This window comes from Nelumbo lutea, chromosome 6, assembly GCF_056320005.1.
Source record: "Nelumbo lutea isolate HS-2025 chromosome 6, American lotus-T2T, whole genome shotgun sequence".
NCBI lineage: Eukaryota > Viridiplantae > Streptophyta > Magnoliopsida > Proteales > Nelumbonaceae > Nelumbo > Nelumbo lutea.
Window position 1 is genome coordinate 67843153 of NC_142689.1, and position 17663 is coordinate 67860815.

At 35.4% G+C, this 17663-nt stretch overlaps 1 protein-coding gene across 1 annotated transcript in view; it reads left to right on the forward strand.

Moving 5' to 3' along the window:
• Window positions 1-3291: 3291 nt before the first annotated feature.
• Window positions 3292-17663, forward strand: part of LOC148849416 (protein S-acyltransferase 10-like) — a 29448-nt gene continuing 15076 nt past the window's right edge. The window contains exons 1-7 of the mRNA XM_088951638.1: window positions 3292-3668; window positions 3784-3898; window positions 9273-9347; window positions 9489-9560; window positions 9775-9912; window positions 11450-11483; window positions 15507-15616. Coding sequence (XP_088807764.1) covers window positions 3575-3668; window positions 3784-3898; window positions 9273-9347; window positions 9489-9560; window positions 9775-9912; window positions 11450-11483; window positions 15507-15616 — 638 coding nt within the window. The 5' untranslated portion in view covers window positions 3292-3574. The remainder of the gene's footprint in view (window positions 3669-3783; window positions 3899-9272; window positions 9348-9488; window positions 9561-9774; window positions 9913-11449; window positions 11484-15506; window positions 15617-17663) is intronic.

Genomic DNA, 17663 nt, shown 5'->3' on the forward strand with positions numbered 1-17663 from the left:
GCTGGAATGATATGTATCAGCCAATACGTTGCAATTTTTTAAACCTTGTATTAATTAATAAATACATTATTTAATACTATTTTTGAATAAATACTAATAATTATTTAAAAATACTATAATTATTAAAAATATTGTAATTATTATTAATACTGTAAGTATTGTAATATTGTAAAATTTAAAATACAGTAATTATACTACTCCCTCCCTCCTCTCTCTCTCTCTCTCTCTCTCTCTCTCTTTTAAATGTCTTTCTTAAATGTAATAATAACATGCATTAAAATAGTAGGCCATAGAAAAACCCAAATGTCTCTCTCTAATAGTGTGCAACTTTGTTAATATAGTCTAATGGGCAATGATTACTTTTTTATATTTTTAAAACAAAAAAAAATAAAAAGAATGTAAAAAATGGAGACAATAGATAAATAGGTTCCTTGAAATGATAGACATGACGACATGGACCATCCAATTTTATATATATAATACATTTTACAACTTTTAATAAACTTAAATATGGTGTTTTGATGGCAAGTTCCTTAACTTTTAAAGCAAATGATTAGGGTTCAAATTATAATTAAGTTTATTATATGTGAAAATGACTAGGGTTCAAATTATAATTAACTTTAAAAGCAAATGTTTTGGTTAATTATATGTGTAATAAAGTAATATGTGCAATAAAGAGTCATTAATTAACACAAGTAAAAAGGTGGACTAATGATCATATATTGAAAATAATTAACCGAGGTCCCAATTCATAATGGTCGATCTGGTATGATTTTCTAAACATTGGATTCTATTTAGGAGAAAGACCATGGGTGTGTGATGGAAAGCTGATGGCTCTAGCTCTTAGTTCTTGGGAAGAAAATGAACAATGCTTTGAAGGGCAAAATAGGCATTTCAAAAAATAAATACACGATCTGCTTTTTTGTTAAGAAAGGGAGATAGTTGCATATATATACTACTATAAAAAGTACGAATAGCCTTTGAAATTTTTCTTGACCAAAATACCCCATTTTTTAAATATGGTTCCTGTATTGTGAGGGTAGAAAATGTAATTTGAATACTATTATTCAATACATTTAATTCCCTCTCATTAATCCCACATTTAAGGTATTAACTCCCATTCACCCTCATTGAATCATATATTTAAGCATTTTTATTTATTTTCATCACTAAATTATACTAATTAAATCCATACATAATAAATTAATAATTCCAATAATATAAAAATTTATACTTTTAAAATCTAAATGAAAAAATAGTGTTTTTATAAGGTGGTGGTAAGAAAGTAAACCATTTTGGGTCAAATGGACTAACTCATGTTGCTACAAATAAACAATAAAAATTCAAAAATAGATAAATACAAAAAATATAGAAATTAAAGAAAATTTTGAAAACATTTTTAACATCATATATTTGACATATTAAACAATAATAAGGGCGTGGAACTCTTTTTTCCACTAAACTACCCCTTTTTTGAATTTAGTCCCTCTTTAATTTTGAGGGCTAATAATGTAATATCATATACATTTGTTCACATCACTTAATTTCCTCTCATTAAGTCTTATATTTAAGGTATTAACACACATTCTCTCACATGAAATCTTGTATTTAAGGTAACTTTTATTTAATAAATTATAATAATTAGATCGTTATCAAATACTTTTTAACAATATAAAACCCATGTTTTTTAAGGAGTAAATTCTAAAACCTCCCCTAAAGTTTGGTGATTGCAATCACTTCCTTTGACTAAAATGTTTATTTTTCAAAATTTTCCTTCATATTAATCACTACCCCAAACCCTTCCAATCTCTTTTCCAAAATTGATTTATTTTATGAAATTTCCCTTCATATGAATCCCTTAAAGTAGCAATTTAGACTTCTATATATTTTTTTGTCGTTGTTTATAAAGTTTGTATTGTTTGTTATGCAAAAACCAACTTCAATATTAACTGCATGGGTATTTTGGACCTTTGTGTGCCTCTCGTAAGAGGATTCTAAGAGAGGGGGGGCTACTTGAAACTGTATTAGAAAGTTCAAGGGAGGAGATTACAATTACCAAACTTGAGGAGAGATTTCAACAATGGTTAGAAAACTTCAAGGGAGGTTTCATGCAATTTATGCTTTTTTAAAATAAAAAAAAACAAAATTATTCTTTCATCAAAGTGGTGGGTAAGCCAATTCAACTATCCTGGTTAATTGGGTGAATCTATGATATCATAATTAATAATAAAATATTTAAAATATTAACAAATTCACAAAATATAAAAATATAGAAAAAATGGGCCATTTCTATGACATTTTATATTAATCATATTAAAGAAAAATTAGAGTCATAAACAATAATTCCCTTACATGACCCATAAAATCAATGCATACTTTTTTTTTTAATTCTTTTTGGCAAAACATCAATGCATAATTTTTAGTAGGGTTACGTAATGGGGGTAGTCCATACATGAGGTGGGTGTAAGGTGCACTCTCTAATTTGAATTAGAATTCACATCTTCTCCGTATATATTAGAGAATGTTGGTAGACTGGATCTGCTCCTCACATGCATATCCTACCATTCATTAGGAATATCTCCCGTACTTATTTATAAGTTATTATTTATGGAAGATGTTTCCAAATGCACGGTCGATGTGCCCGTGAGTCACACCCACTACATAGCACTTACGAATAACTACCAACCAAGCCAACCATCGGTTGGTCATCATGCATAAATTGGACGGGTGAAATCGCGTGGATTGACAGTTAGGTCCACGTGGCCAACTACCAGCCAAAACTTGGGCAAGGGTACCCTAACCGTGGCCCCTGGGCAGAATAGGATAGCTAACAGCCTAATAGGGGTACTTTCATGATTGGCGCCCATCGTTCTGGTTCGTCCATTTTACTGTCTCACAAAATCACAATATTGAATTTTTAACATTCCAGATCTAATCCTACTACATACACGTCTATGGTATTGTCATTACTCGTTATCATTAGTCATTGTCTTGGAAAAGAAATTATTTTCTTTTTTCTTTATCTTATTTGATTCTGGAGCTTCTCTTTATATTAATGCAAGGTTTTCAAACGTTGGATTGGAATCTATGTATCTGAAAATCAAGGATCTGATTATTTTTATTTTATTTTACTTACAACTATTGCTTTCATTGAAGAAATAATGGCGTAACAGATATGATTAAATAAGTATCGAATTGGTCTATTAATATCTAACCCCCCAAAAATGGTCTATTAATTGATCGGGACCACAAGGTTCTTGCCTTGTGCTGTGGTACTGGTTTCACAAAATCATCATTCATCCGTCTTTCCGAAGAACAAATATCAGACAGAAATGTCGAACGGTCAGGATTTTCCAGTTTCATCGATTCAGTGGGACCGAAGTGTACAAAATACATAAGATATTCAACCCGCTACGCAATATGTAATGTATGCTCTTGAGTCCGGTAAGGGAAATTGTTTCCGGTTTAGTGGTTAACCTCTTCTCTCCCTTCCGTCTCCGTCTGTTCTTCCTTGTTGAAAGAGATTCTCTTGATCAAATGTTTCGACGTTTGATTGTCTGATGCAACAATTTCAATGACGAGCATGGGTTTCTGCCGCCTCATTCGCGACTCATGGGATCAAGCATTAGAGAGATGCTCCCCGGTGTTCCCTTGTCTCTCCGATCCGGGTACGTCTTCTCCTCTAGTTTCTCCAGTTTGGGTGTAACTTAATGTCATTCATTCAGCTCAATTTACGTTTTCTTTAATTTACGTTCATTTTTTTTTTTGGATTTTGGGTTTCAGCTTGGAGAACTTCCCTGGGCCTGAAAGTGGCTTTGGTGATGCTGCATCTGATCTATGTGGGTGTTCTCTTTCTTTTTGATACAAATTTGATACAGAAAACAAAAGAAGAACCATGGTATGTTCCACCTCTGTTTCTATATTCTTCGTTGTCATCGTTTGAGTTGAATTTGATTTTTAATTTTGTAATATTTTTGTTTTTGCTTAAAATCGCTAGAATGCATTCATGTTTGGGCCTTTTGTTTCTGGAAATTATTTTGAAAAATCTGTAAGCTGCTGAAGCAATTTAAAAAGAGTAGTTCATCAATAATAAGCCAAACTGGTGGTTCTGTGGTAGCTAGATAGACTGAAAATTCTAATATGTCAGTTGAAACCCAAAATATGGTAAATTGAATACCTGTAGTTCTCAGCCAAAAATTTGCATTTACAATAAACTTAATATCGAGCTTTCTGTTGGGAATAGAGAAGACAAAATATTGAAATAATAGTTTTACAAAGTAATGTCAAACTAACCAGTGTCGCTTGGACACAGACATGGGACTTGTAATCCGATGCGTGTCCATGAGTTTGACTTGGCAAGATTAGAAAACAGGGACTGGCAGACACGCTTATGGAAAAAGTATATACTATTAAATAGTTCACAGTGTTTGGAGTCTAACACTATATACCCGCATAAAATGTTGCCTTTGTTACTAAGTTACGAATAAGATAAGGATATAACAAGGAAATGTTGCATAGAATTGTCCTCAGGAATCTGTGGAGTGTCAGACTCCGATTTGTGTCCTACATGGACATGTCCATTTAGGAGAGTCCATGCCATACCGAAACTAATTGAATTTGATTATTGTGTTATAAAACTGATCATACAACATACAGTGTTGTGCATCAAGTAGACCCAGAACTGTGACTGGGGAGAGGGAGGAGTTGTACTCATACATGATGTATCCTACTTTTAGTGAGTGGGTGAATTCTACCATCCACTGGATAGTGGTCCTTCTGGACTGTCCATGTCTTCACTCTTGACTTCCCACTTCATGTCTCCAGGTCAGACATACATCCCACATTGTATTGAAGTTCTGCCTGAGTTATATTAGCCTTCCAGAGTTTTTTGTTTATTTAAATTGAAACGTACCTGGACAAAAGGGATTACTCTGGATACATGGTGTTGGTGTGAAAATTTTAAGAAATTCTCATGCAACATAATTCACTCAATCGAGTGATTGAGTTTTTATTATTTTGTAAGGCCCATTCAGGGAATCATATGGGTTGTTCCCCTTAGTTACATCTCCACAAGAAAGTAGAGAACACCTTTTGATTCTGACTTAGAGAAATGAATGCATAGAACAAAAGAAAAGAACAATAGAGTACCTCTTAAACAGAACTTTTCATTTGCATTTCTTTTACATACTTCAAGTGTACAAGAATGAGAAATAAAAAAAAGAGAAAATCCACAACAATACATTTCTCTCTTTCTTTTCTTTTTGATATAAAGAAGATTTCCTTCTCACTCCTTTTTTCACAATAAGTTGTTGTCTATCAGATGAAATTCTGACTGTAGACAGCCTTAATCCTTTGGATTTTGCATACAAGAAGGGAACCGTAGTTAATCAAATTGAATATTTGATTATAGGCGGTTTTTTATTCCCTTTATTCTTCATTTTCATTTGAAGGGAACCATAATCAGCCCTTGAGAATTAGACTGTAGATGGTTTAATCCTTAACTTGTCTTGATAGAGGGACCATAATCAACCAAGTAAAGGCACCTGGTCATAGATGGCTCATTTCCCTCTATTTCCTTTCTTAAAAGTAAAAACAAGAGAAAGAGAGATACATAGCAGAAAGACATATGTAAGTACAGAGAGGACTTTCCTTTACCTACCTGTATTAGTGAGATTTCTTTTTCTTTCCTGTCTTCCCTTGAGAACCTCTCTTTTCTTCTTTCTTTATCTTGGATTTTCTTAACAATCTCTAAGAGTGGTATGCTCTGAGACACAATTTTCTCTGAAGAGGAGACTCTATCTTTCCCTTAAGCTATGTTTGGTTTGAAGGAAAAAGTAGGGAAAGGAAAGTTAGGGAAACCTTCACAAATCTTGTATAGGTTTCCCTACCTTTCTTTTCCCTACTTTTTCCTTCAGACCAAACATAGCCTTAAGGAGCTTAAATAGGGAATGGGGTAGTTATGCAACTACCCCTCCCTCTAGGTGAAGGACACCTGTCCTTCCCTCTTAAAGAGAGGAATTCCCATATGGGACACCTTTTTTAGTTTTGATGATTTAGCTAGCACACTAGCCAACCCACTTATTTGGGTTATAAATTATTTAAATATTATTTGGATTTAAAAAAAACCTTTTTTTTTTGATAGATAAAAATTCAATTGATTTCATTAGAAGCAAATGGATTTAAAAAAAAAAACCTTCAACACACGGCAAGGGGTTTTGAGCTGAAACTTTCTATATAAAATTGGTCCATGTACTTTGCAAACTTAGGAACACATATGAGGAAGGATATTGTCAAACAGGGTACTGTGGCACAGGAGTAGCATCAATGCGATACTGTGATAAAGAGGCACTTTAGCTAACTTCATTTAATTGTAATGTAGCTAGCTTTTTCAGGGCCATACCATGGTAAATGTGAGACTTGTTGATATAAAAAGGGTTTGGATGGTTCAATGGGAGAAAGTGCATGAATATTTAGTCTTATAAATTTGATTACAACTCAGTCCTACAGGATTAGAGATCAGGGATCACTAATGTAGTCAAACTTATCTTTGGTGTCTGTTTGTTGGGCAGCCCTGGGGTCCCTGGTTTTGGGGTGGCCCTCAGGGAATCGAGATTACAGTTGTCTTTGTTAATCTTGTAGGGACTTGTGTCATGATAGTGGTAGAGCTTTTGGTCCTATTTTAAATATTAAGGTTCCCTTCATTCCACTTACTGAGGTTATAGGAATTGTTGCATGGTGGTTGATTAGATGAGCTTTGGGAGGGGAGCTGTCAGGAACTTAGGATTATTATACGTTGAGAGAGATGGGGGACTTAGGCCTTGTTTGACAATGTTCTGCGAGAGTGTTTCTGCTATTTCTGGCATTCCTGTGGAATAGAAACACGTTTGGAAAAAATAAAATGAAAGAAACGAGTCATTCCCACGTGAGAACAACACACAAAGAACGCGTTCTTTGGAAGTGACAGATCTATGCTCTCAAAGAACATGTTCTCTGGGAACCCGTGGTTCCCACAACATCCCTTATTAGTTACGAATACGTGTGCCACATTCCCATGTGAGAGTAGGAGCATTTTTGTCATTCTGCTCGAAATAATAAACTCTAAGCCCTAATGTTCATTTGTTGTTCCTTCGACCTTGTCTCTACCGCTGCACAACCCAGGGAGGTGAGCGCTGAGTCAAGGACAGTGAATGGCCGGAAACACATCTCTGACGATTGTTTTCCAACCAAAATCATTTACACAGGTATGGTTGTCTTCCTTCTTGACGTTTCTTTGTTGTAGACATGTGGATGCTCTGATTTTTGGTCCTCTAATCTGTAGTTCTCCCAACCCTTGTTTAGAGAGATAGAGATAACGATAGCTAGCTTAAAACACTAATAGATAATGGCAGATCTGCATTTCTCCCAACCTGTTTTGGTTGGAGCTAGGTCTTAAATCCTAAAACGTAATTATTCTCCCAAAATCAGAGAATCTAACACGTTACAAGCAAGGTGAGATAATGGATATGTAGCCTCCACACACTCTTCTCTCAAACAGAGAATCCAACAATGGCTTCCACCCCAGTTATTTCCAACCCTTGTGCAAGTTCAACCCCCAAATCCTGCAAATCTCTTCTAATCTGTCCACCAAACTATCCTCCACCAGCTTCCTCTCTAAACCAACATGTACAAGTAGAAAAAGCAAACACATTAATAACGGGACAAGACAGGAGCAATTTCTATTACAAAGTGATTAGGGAAGTTCAAGTGGTGCCACGTTTTATTGGTGAATGGGACCAAGGTGAAGTGTACCCAGGAATAGGGAAGTTGTCAATTATTGCCTTTCCATGGCTGATTAATCCGTGGTTTTGGAGGTAAAGGAAGCTCGGCTAAAAAGTTTCTGATGGCCTTGTTTGTTTAATTTATTTTGCGAATTCAACTGAAAGTCATTTAAATGAGGTATGTAATAGTTTTTCTTTTTGGAAAATTTAACAGAAATTCTGTAGATGGTAATTACAAGGAAATTTGTTTGAATATTGATTTATACCACTTCTGTTGCTTGGTAGTTGGGAGAGTCAGTCTTGCATGCATTGGTTTTATGTGAGTTTGTTAAAAATCTACCATTAATTATCTATTGATAGTTGAGAATGGAAATGGTAGAATATAAAAGAAAAACACACAGAGCAAAACAGACTCACAAGAAACAAAGCATAACAAGAAACACTTGAGAAAGACTAAAGGCTAAGGACTAAGCACACTGCAACTAAAGACTAACACAGCATGACCCCTAAACACCTAAACAAGACCAGAAACACCATTGTTGACTTTCCAACTTCCTGAATATACACCAAATATTCTAGTGTTTACAACTTATTTCTATTGTTAATTCTACTATTTTCTTACCCAAATATTCTACTGTTTCCAAATTCCAAAAAAGCAACACCATTCATTCATCAAAACTAATAACATTTGTTAGGAGTGGGCGAATTATTTCCATTTTATTTATTTTATATTTGTAGTTATGTTGTTCACTTCTACTGTTTACCTTAAAATGGTGGAGTGATGAAAAATTTACAGTTCAAAACACGGGCAAGAAATAGTTTAGTTATCCAAATGTTATTTCTGTTTCTATAGAACAAAATCCATTGTTAAGGAACAAATTGCCAAACACCTCTATTGTTCCTGAAGAGTAAGAAACAAATTCCTGTTCCAGAACAAGAATTTCCTCGAGAATAGGAACAGGTGAGAACATTACCAAACAGGGCCTTAGCTTCCAAGCTGAATATCTCATTCTTCTCCCGAGAATCTGCCATCTCATTATCTAACTTCTTGACAAAAGGTGGAATCTGACATATGTAGTTCTTTCTATTGGCTTTAGTGTGTTAGGTGTTGTGATTCTCCTTGAACTCTTCCTACTCCTACATGACTAAACCTTTTAGTTCTGGTCATTCATGTGAGGGCTGGTCATCAGCTTATTGCCCAGGCAATTGCATGCTAAAATGTGTAGCCATCTGTTAGATGCCTTGACTAAGCTTTCAATACCTGGAACATAAATGGAGTATAGACAGGTTTTTGATGCCAAAATTTGTTCCTTTTTTAAACTTCTACATAGTTCTCATTGCCTAGTTTTGTGCTTTTCAAGCCATTATTTTTGTAATGCACTTTTTCACATTGGCTATGGGGTATCTTAATTACAAAGGCATATAAATTGGTGAAGATTCCATTTTTTTACCTTTGTTATTTTACCAATTTCAATTGGTTGTCTTGAACTTGATCATTTTCCCTGTAATTGTCAGGTACATAGCAATATACTTATTAGTGTTTGTTGCAACCTTGGCTCAGTATTTCTTCACTTCTGGTTCTTCTCCTGGGTAATTTTCATTTTTGATTTACTTACAAACAATTTTGGATCTTGAATTTCTAATTAGAGCATAGGTGACTCTTCCAGTCACTATCTAACACAATTCTTTTTCTGTTGTTACTGATAATAATGTTTCCTTTTCCATTTTTAGGTATGTAATTGATGCAATGCGAGCTGGTAATGAGTCACATGCTACATTTAGGAAGACATCCATGACATCAAAGTAAGAGCTGATTTCCATTTATTTATCTTGTGTCCATAAAAAAAAATAAGGTAAAGATAAATTCTCCTGGAGTTGGTTTACCTTTTGGACAGCTACTTTAATTTGTATATTTTGATAATTAGTATAATATGGTTATTGTTGTTTACAACAATGGTTTAATCTGTTAATTTTCATAACTTATTGCCTGGTTTACTTTTATGATGATCAAGCAAAGACGGTCTGCTTCAAGCCAAAGCGGAAGCTTCACTATTCCCATTGAAGAGAATCAGCCAGGAAAAATTACTCCAGGAAATAATATGACGTCATGGGCAAAGCTAGTGATGGATATGTACCCTCATGGATCATCTGTTAGGTATGCAAATTATTTTTATGCTTTTGCAGCCTGCTGATACTTCATCCTAGCACATGTGTGTACATTCACATATACCTCAATAATTATAAGATATTCTAGCATGTATCCTCCTAGATCATCTGTTAGGTATGCAAATTATTTTTATGCTTTTGCATCCTGCTGAGACTTCATACTAACACCTAAGTGTGTGTGTACATGCACATATACGTCTATATGCATTTATGTATTTATATAAGACTTTCTAGATGTATGGCCTTTCACTCAGGGTACTTTTTCTAGCTGTGTGAGGCACTGATGCTGGAACATAGATACTCTGCATGCATGCTCTCCTCTGTGTATGCAAGAACAAGATTCTGGAGGGGGAATTCTCAGATTGTTTTAGGTCAGATGGGCCAATAGTAAGGTGTTTGTTGGTCTCTTTCACTCTTTGACATGCTAGCAAGGAGTCAATATCCTTGGCATCCAAAATAAACATCTCATTCAGATGGTTTGACTTGAATGGGATTGGGATGCATGGATTATATTGGTTTCCAATATTATTGGGTACTTGGCATTACTATAGTTGAGCATGTTGATGGTTGTTTGAATCTTATGAGGTATGAGGTCTTTTTATTCTTTTCTTTTAAGGTCCTGTTTTCCCTTTTGAAATTGGATGATAAAAATGGGCTTCTAAGGTGTGAACTAAAATGCTCCATGGTTTGAATGATAATTTTTGGGGTTATCAAATAGAAAACAAAGGAGTAGGCAAGGAAATATTTGCCAGCTTATGTTTTCATGGCGTTCATTCTTCTCTTTTAGTTGTCATTCTAATTGATGAGAAAGGCCCAAAAGAAGCACAAACTGGAGAATGATTAGTCCAAAGTTCATTAATTTAGGAAGACTATTCGACTATATTAGGAATTGTGGCTCCCTTATTGTGTGTTGGCCCTATTTATTCCAGTCTCATGGTAAGTCTTCTGATGTCTGCTGTTGATGAGACATGCCTTGTTCAAAATGCACCTCCAACAACTAGCATTCTAAACTGCTATTCTCCTTTTTTTTCTCCTCCAAAAAGAAAATGTGAGATATTTCCTGATCAACAAAGTGGCAACATAATTTGAAGTCTCCTGAGTTCTGGTGGGTCCTTATGTGATGGATCTGGGGGCTGTTACGCTATTTGATGATAAGGGCTGTTACCCTACGTTGGTCACAGTGGTCTAAGGTCTTGGAAGGGGTGTACTGGAGACGAAATTAACCTTTGGCATTTCTTTTACACAAAATGGCTGTTCTCAAACTTGAACCTACGTTCTCATGCTTGTCAGCCTGAGATTTTACCATTACATCAAGCAAGGTGGATATAATTAAAATAGAAAGGCAGAAGATTCAACTGAGGCTTTTTTTCTAGGCTTTATTATTTTTTAAAGAAATTGATTAATCATTTCTTTCCATATAATTAATCTTTCCATGTAACATCAGGTGTGCATAATTAAATCAAAATATTAACCTGCTTGAAAATATGGGATATTACAAGCTCTAAGACTAATTATTGGTTTTGCAGAAATTGGACATGCATGTATTGTAATATCGTACAGGTTAGTGCCATATAATACCTTATCATTCTTCTATGTGATGCATCTAAATACATGATATTCTTATCATTTCCACTGGCCTTGGAACATGCCCTGCTCAAAATATGAAGATTTTTGTGTTGAAGGAGTTGATACTGTACCTGTATTATGTGTTCTTGTTGCACATGCTTGTGTGTTCACTACCACCTATGCAGATAAATCAATGTGGGTTTTGAAATGTAGAACTATATAAGAATAGGAAACACTTTATGATTGACATTGTCTTGTTGGTCAAGTGCTGTTTGTATTAATCCACCACATCCTATACAATCTGAAACGTTTAGATGTTATTTTATGTTTCTGCAATAAAATTTCTGATTAAATGTTGCTGATCGGGAAAAATAAATAAAAGAAAAAAGGAAAGACAATCTTCCCATCTTCACATATTGATGTACTTTTTATGGAATATGACCACACATGTTATTACAAAACTGAAAGAGGAACAAGGAACCCCATATGGCCATATCTCTTTTGGGGTATTGTTTAACTTAAAATGAGGTTCAAATTAATGTTGTAAGACTCGGACCATTCACAAAACCATAAAGGCTGCCGGATCACTGGTTAGATGGTGTTTTGATCATAATTCACCAAAAAAAAGAAGAACTTGAGTAGAATTAGGGTTTCCCTATTCAGGGTGTATAAGTATACGCTATGTTTGCTAACCCCTTAATTATATTCATTAGAGGAAATACCTTTGATTTTGATTTTATGTGAAAGAGTTACTTTGTAAGGGTTAAACCCAATAGCAGGTATAAGCCGTTCCATCAGCTTGGATTCTTAGTGGGTTATACCCATGAGCGGGCCCCCCACAATTGGTAGATAGGTCATATGACCCATACAGCATTTGGTACTTATGTATTTCAAACTTACACATCCTAACAGTGAGTCCCGTTAATCAGTAAAAGGTGGGACCCGCTATACTGATTTGGTAGTGGGCATGGTCCACTTTAATATTTTAACAGTGGGCCCCATAAATAAATGGGACCCACTATACTAATCTGATAGCGAATGTGACCCAATTTGATATTTTACATTTAATTATTTTAACGGTGGGCCCCACTGTGATGACTTGCTAGTGGGTGTGGCCCACCTTAATGCTTCAAACTTGAATATTTTAATAGTGGGCCCCGCTGATGGGTGGGGCCACTATGATGACTTGATAGTGGGTGTGGCCCACTTTGACATTTTATACTTGAATATTTTAACAGTGGCCCTTGCTGAAATGTGGGACTCACTATGTTGGTTTGATAGTGGGCATGGCCCACTTTAATATTTTAATCTTAAAAATTTAATTGTAGGTCCTGTTGATAAGCAGGACCCGCTATATGGGTTTGATAGTGGGTGTAGCCCACTTGAATATTTTAAACTAAAAAAGAATTCCATAGTGGGTCCCACCAATAGTGGACGTTTTTAAACTTAAATATTTTAACAGTGGGCCCCATGGACAAGTGGGGCCCACTATGTTGGTTTTACAGTGGGCATAGCCCACTTGAATATTTTAACAGTGGGCCCTACTGACAAGTGGGACCCACTAGGTTGATTTGATAGTGGGTGTGGCCCATTTTAATGTTTTAAACTTAAATATTTTAATAGTGGGCCCCACTGACAAGTGGGACCCGCGATGCTGATTGTGCACTTGAATATTTAAACAGTAGGCCCCATTTATATATGCTGTTTAAATAGTGAGCATGGCCCACTTTAAACTTAAATGTTCTAATTATTAAATTTTATTTTAGTTTATAGTGGGTGAGATCCACTAAACCAGTATTACCGTTATAACAGTGGATTTATTTGTGGGGCCCACTATGCTGATTGTGCACTTGAATATTTAAACAGTAGGCCCCATTTATATATGCTGTTTAAATAGTGAGCATGGCCCACTTTAAACTTAAATGTTCTAATTATTAAATTTTATTTTAGTTTATAGTGGGTGAGACCCACTAAACCAGTATTACCGTTATAACAGTGGATTTATTTGAATTTGGTGGATAGGATCCACCGATTGCAACATTGTGATTTGCTGTTGCAAGATAAGATGGGGACCCACCAACTCATGACAGTTCTCAGTTGTCAATGGTGGAGTCAAAAACTATATATATTTTTATGACTGAGGTGGATAGGATCCACCGAATGAGTTTTAACTTACATATTTTGGTTTGTTTACAGGTGGCAAGCCAGCATCTCTGTCCCCTTTTCAGGTAGGTAAGATCCACTGACAGTGGATCCCATTGGTTTGCCATTTACAAGTGGCAATATAGGCTGCAACATTAATACATTTGTTCCCTTTTTAAGTGGATAAGATCCACTGACAGTGGGACCCAAAGATTCGTCAAGCAACCCCTTTTTGGCATCTCGAAGGTTTTCCATTTACAAGTGGCAATATAGACTACAACAACAATACATTTATCCCCTTTTTAAGTGGATAAGATCCACTAGATGGTGGGATCCAAAGATTTGTCAATTGATTTTTTGTATCTATTATAATATTGGATTAATCCATTGAAATATCTTTTGAGTTGGATAGGATCCACGAACATAACAATGGTTCCCAAGTATTAGTCTCTTTTCTTTTTTTCTGTTTTATCACTTTTTTTTTTTTTTTGTGGTGGATAGAATCCACCAGTATATTTATATATAAATTGAAATAAGATTTTGAGTTCTAATAGAACTCTAGAGAGAGAGAGAGAGAGAGAGAAGATAAGACATAAGATAAAGATTGAAAGTAGATAAAATTTAAAGGGATAGAGATAAGATCTGTACCTGTGTACACTTAACCTTAATCACTTCAATCAGCAGAACGACAAGTTCCCTCCTCTATTTCTTCTCTTCCTCTCTCTTCTCTCCTTTTTTTTTCTCTTTTTCTTCTCCATTTTCTCTATCTGCTGTCCATTTTTTCCTCTCCTCTCTCCCTTATATAGAGGAGACAGTTATGGGTAGGGAGGTTAGAGCAACCTCCCCACTCTTCATACGTGGGGTGGTTGCTTAACTCCCCCCATAACCAGAATAAATTAAATTTTAATTTATGTGAAGTGGGCCAGCTGTGGAATCTGGCCACTCAAGCTTTATATTTTTTTTACATCTTATATATTATATATTTTTAATCCTAAACAGATGGTCTAAACGCTGGGTCAATCTAATGGCCCATGACATCATATTTATAAAATATAAAAATTATTGTGCATGCTATGACATAAATTGCGGTCAGATGGCTTTTGTCTTAGTTTTTAATATAAGTGACCAGGGTTCAAGTCTTTTAACTCATGTTTCATTCAAATTTCAAAGATATATATACATATTTGATCAGTATAGATATTGAAGAGACAAAAATAGATGCAAATACCATGATAGATAAATGGTAATGTATTAATCCATGCAAAGGAGAAGTTACAGGTTCAAATCCCATCATTTTCGTTTTATGATTTGTAATAAATCATTGACCCAGGTGGGTGATTGAATAACAACCCATCTGGTATTCAATGGTTCTTATGAGTTTCTAAGGTCAGCCAGTTCTTCAGAAATTTGAAAAGCCAATGTTAAAATAACCAGAATTGCAGCTGGTCTTGGGACAGATAGACTGGATGAGGATCTAACCTTTAGCATTCTTCCTCTTCTTTTTTTTTGGGCATTAAGTGGCTGCTCTGACATTCAAACCCAAATTCTCATGCTTGTCAGCCCAAGATTTTTTTATTGTACCAAGCACTGGCCCTTGGTTGATAAGTTGGTAGTCATCATCTCAAATCCTTGGGCAGCTGATTACTTGATCTGTACTCAATGCTTTGACGCAACTGTAGTTCACTGTTTTTAAATCAAGTGTTTTCCCCTCTAAGGGTGATTTCTTTTCTCATAGTGCATACATGTCTGGAAATGCGAGTCTTACAAATTATGCTTTAACTGTTGAATGTCAGTAGCAATTATCATTACTTTCATAATGCCATTTATCTGTAGGGTAGCTTTTGATGTTCTTATTCTTTCACCAAATATTTGCAGCCTCCACGTGCGAAACATTGTCATGATTGCGACAAATGTGTTCTTCAGTTTGATCATCATTGTCTTTGGCTTGGAACATGCATAGGACAGGGTAATCATTGCCGATTTTGGTAAGTTTAAGTCCATTATGCAATACTTTTATAGATGGTTTGATTATTCCTGTAGCTGCAAGTTTTATGGGATGAACAAACAGTAACTGAGAAATATGTTAGCTGGTCAAAAGTTAAACCTAACCCCTTTAGTTATATGTTGTGGAACCAAAAGGATAAACCTCTTAATTGGTCAAGAAGAAGAAAATGATTAATTGCTTATACAGTAATTGTCCATGTTGCTATGGTCTTTTGGAATAATTAATTGGAGACCTCCATCTTTTTCATAACTGTAGTCATCTTTCATCTTGTGACTTAGGACATCCTAATGATGCTGATAGATACAAAATTAAAGGATTTAACTGAATTGATAGATTCTTTCTGAAGCTATAAGTAAATTGCTAATGGTGTAAAATTGTCGTGTCTTCTGTCTAATGAATTCCAAAAAGCAATGCCAATAAAATTGTATAAGACTTGTGTACCTTTATATTTGCAAAGGAAAATAAAATTAGATGTCTCCATTAGGTCTTCTGCGTGTTTGGTGATGGAAATTGTAGAATCCTTTGTCTTGCTTGGCCCTATTGGGAAATGGAAATCTAACCAGGCAGAAGCTGGAGATCTAAAGGCTCTATTTTGAAGGGGTTTTAAAGAATGTCATTTGTCTGTTATTGTTCATGCATGTAGTAGAAAACCAACAGAAATAAAAATAGTAAAGAAGGAAGAGAAAGATTTGTGAGAGTGGAAGAAGAGAAAGATGAGAGAAAGAGAAGAGAAGTCAATAATGTTATGGCCACCCTCTCCCATTAGCTTTTATACTTAAGAAAAAAGATGTATACAATGCCCAATATGCCCTTGATAGGTTGGCTACTGTCAACAACTTAAAAACAACAACTAACAACAGCTTAAAGAACTCCTAAACTAATGGTCTTTAGGTCCAACAATGCCAACTAAATAAAATAAACAAATAATTGTAATTCCTAGACACTCCCCCTCAAGTTGGGAATAAATGTTGCTCTTTCCCAACTTGTGTAGGCCATGTTCAAGCTTACTCTTTGTAACTCCCTTGGTAAAGACATCAGCCAACTGTAAGTTAGAAGAAAACTATGGTAGGCAAACTTCTACTGTTACTTTCTTCCTTATGAAGTGTTTATCAACCCTTGATATGCTTCGTCCTATCATGCTGAATTGGATTATGGGTAGTGTTGATTGTGGCTTGATTATCACAATACATCATATTGCTTAGCAACAATTCCAAGCTCACTTAACAAGGACCTGATCCAAAGAAATTCTGAGACACCATGAGCTAGAAATCTGTATTCTGCTTTTGCACTTGATCTAGCCACAACTGATTATTTTTTTTACTCTTCCATGAGACCATGTTGCCTCCTACAAAGGTGCAAACCCCTGATGTAGACCTCTTGTCATCTAAGCACCCTGCCCAATCTACATCCATATAGGCCTCTAATTTCAAGGGCCCATGATTAGAAAACAATATTCCTCTATTGGGATGTTTCTTTAGGTATGCAAGAATCCAATCAATGGCTGCCCAATCTCAAGTCCGGGGAGCGTGCATGTACTGGCTCACAGGAACATTGACAACATTTTTTTTTTATCAACAAAAGAATCAATTTATTAATGGACAATAATATTACAACAATCCGGGAAAAGGTAAGGAGGCTTAACTCTCCCGAAAAAGAGAAAAGAAAAGAAAATTACAATACAGCCCAAAACATCTGTTCCCTTCCCACCCCTTGTTTCGCCAACGTATCTGCAAAAGCATTTGCAGTCCTCTTCACCCATTGAAACTGAACCTCCAACCCTCTAGTTAGCCATTTAGCCTCCCTTCTCTCATTTGCATATTTCCACAATCCATTGTCCTTTTGTAACCAGCTTTGAGTCTCCTTCCACAATTAGTCTACGAGTATTCAACTCCTTTGTCTTCCTTAAGCCTTCCATTAAGGCACATATCTCAGCTCTTAGAGAGTCACCATTTCCAATGGGGCCTGAAAACAAATCAATCACCTTACCGTTCTCATCTCTGAACACCCCACCAACACCCGAGGGCCCA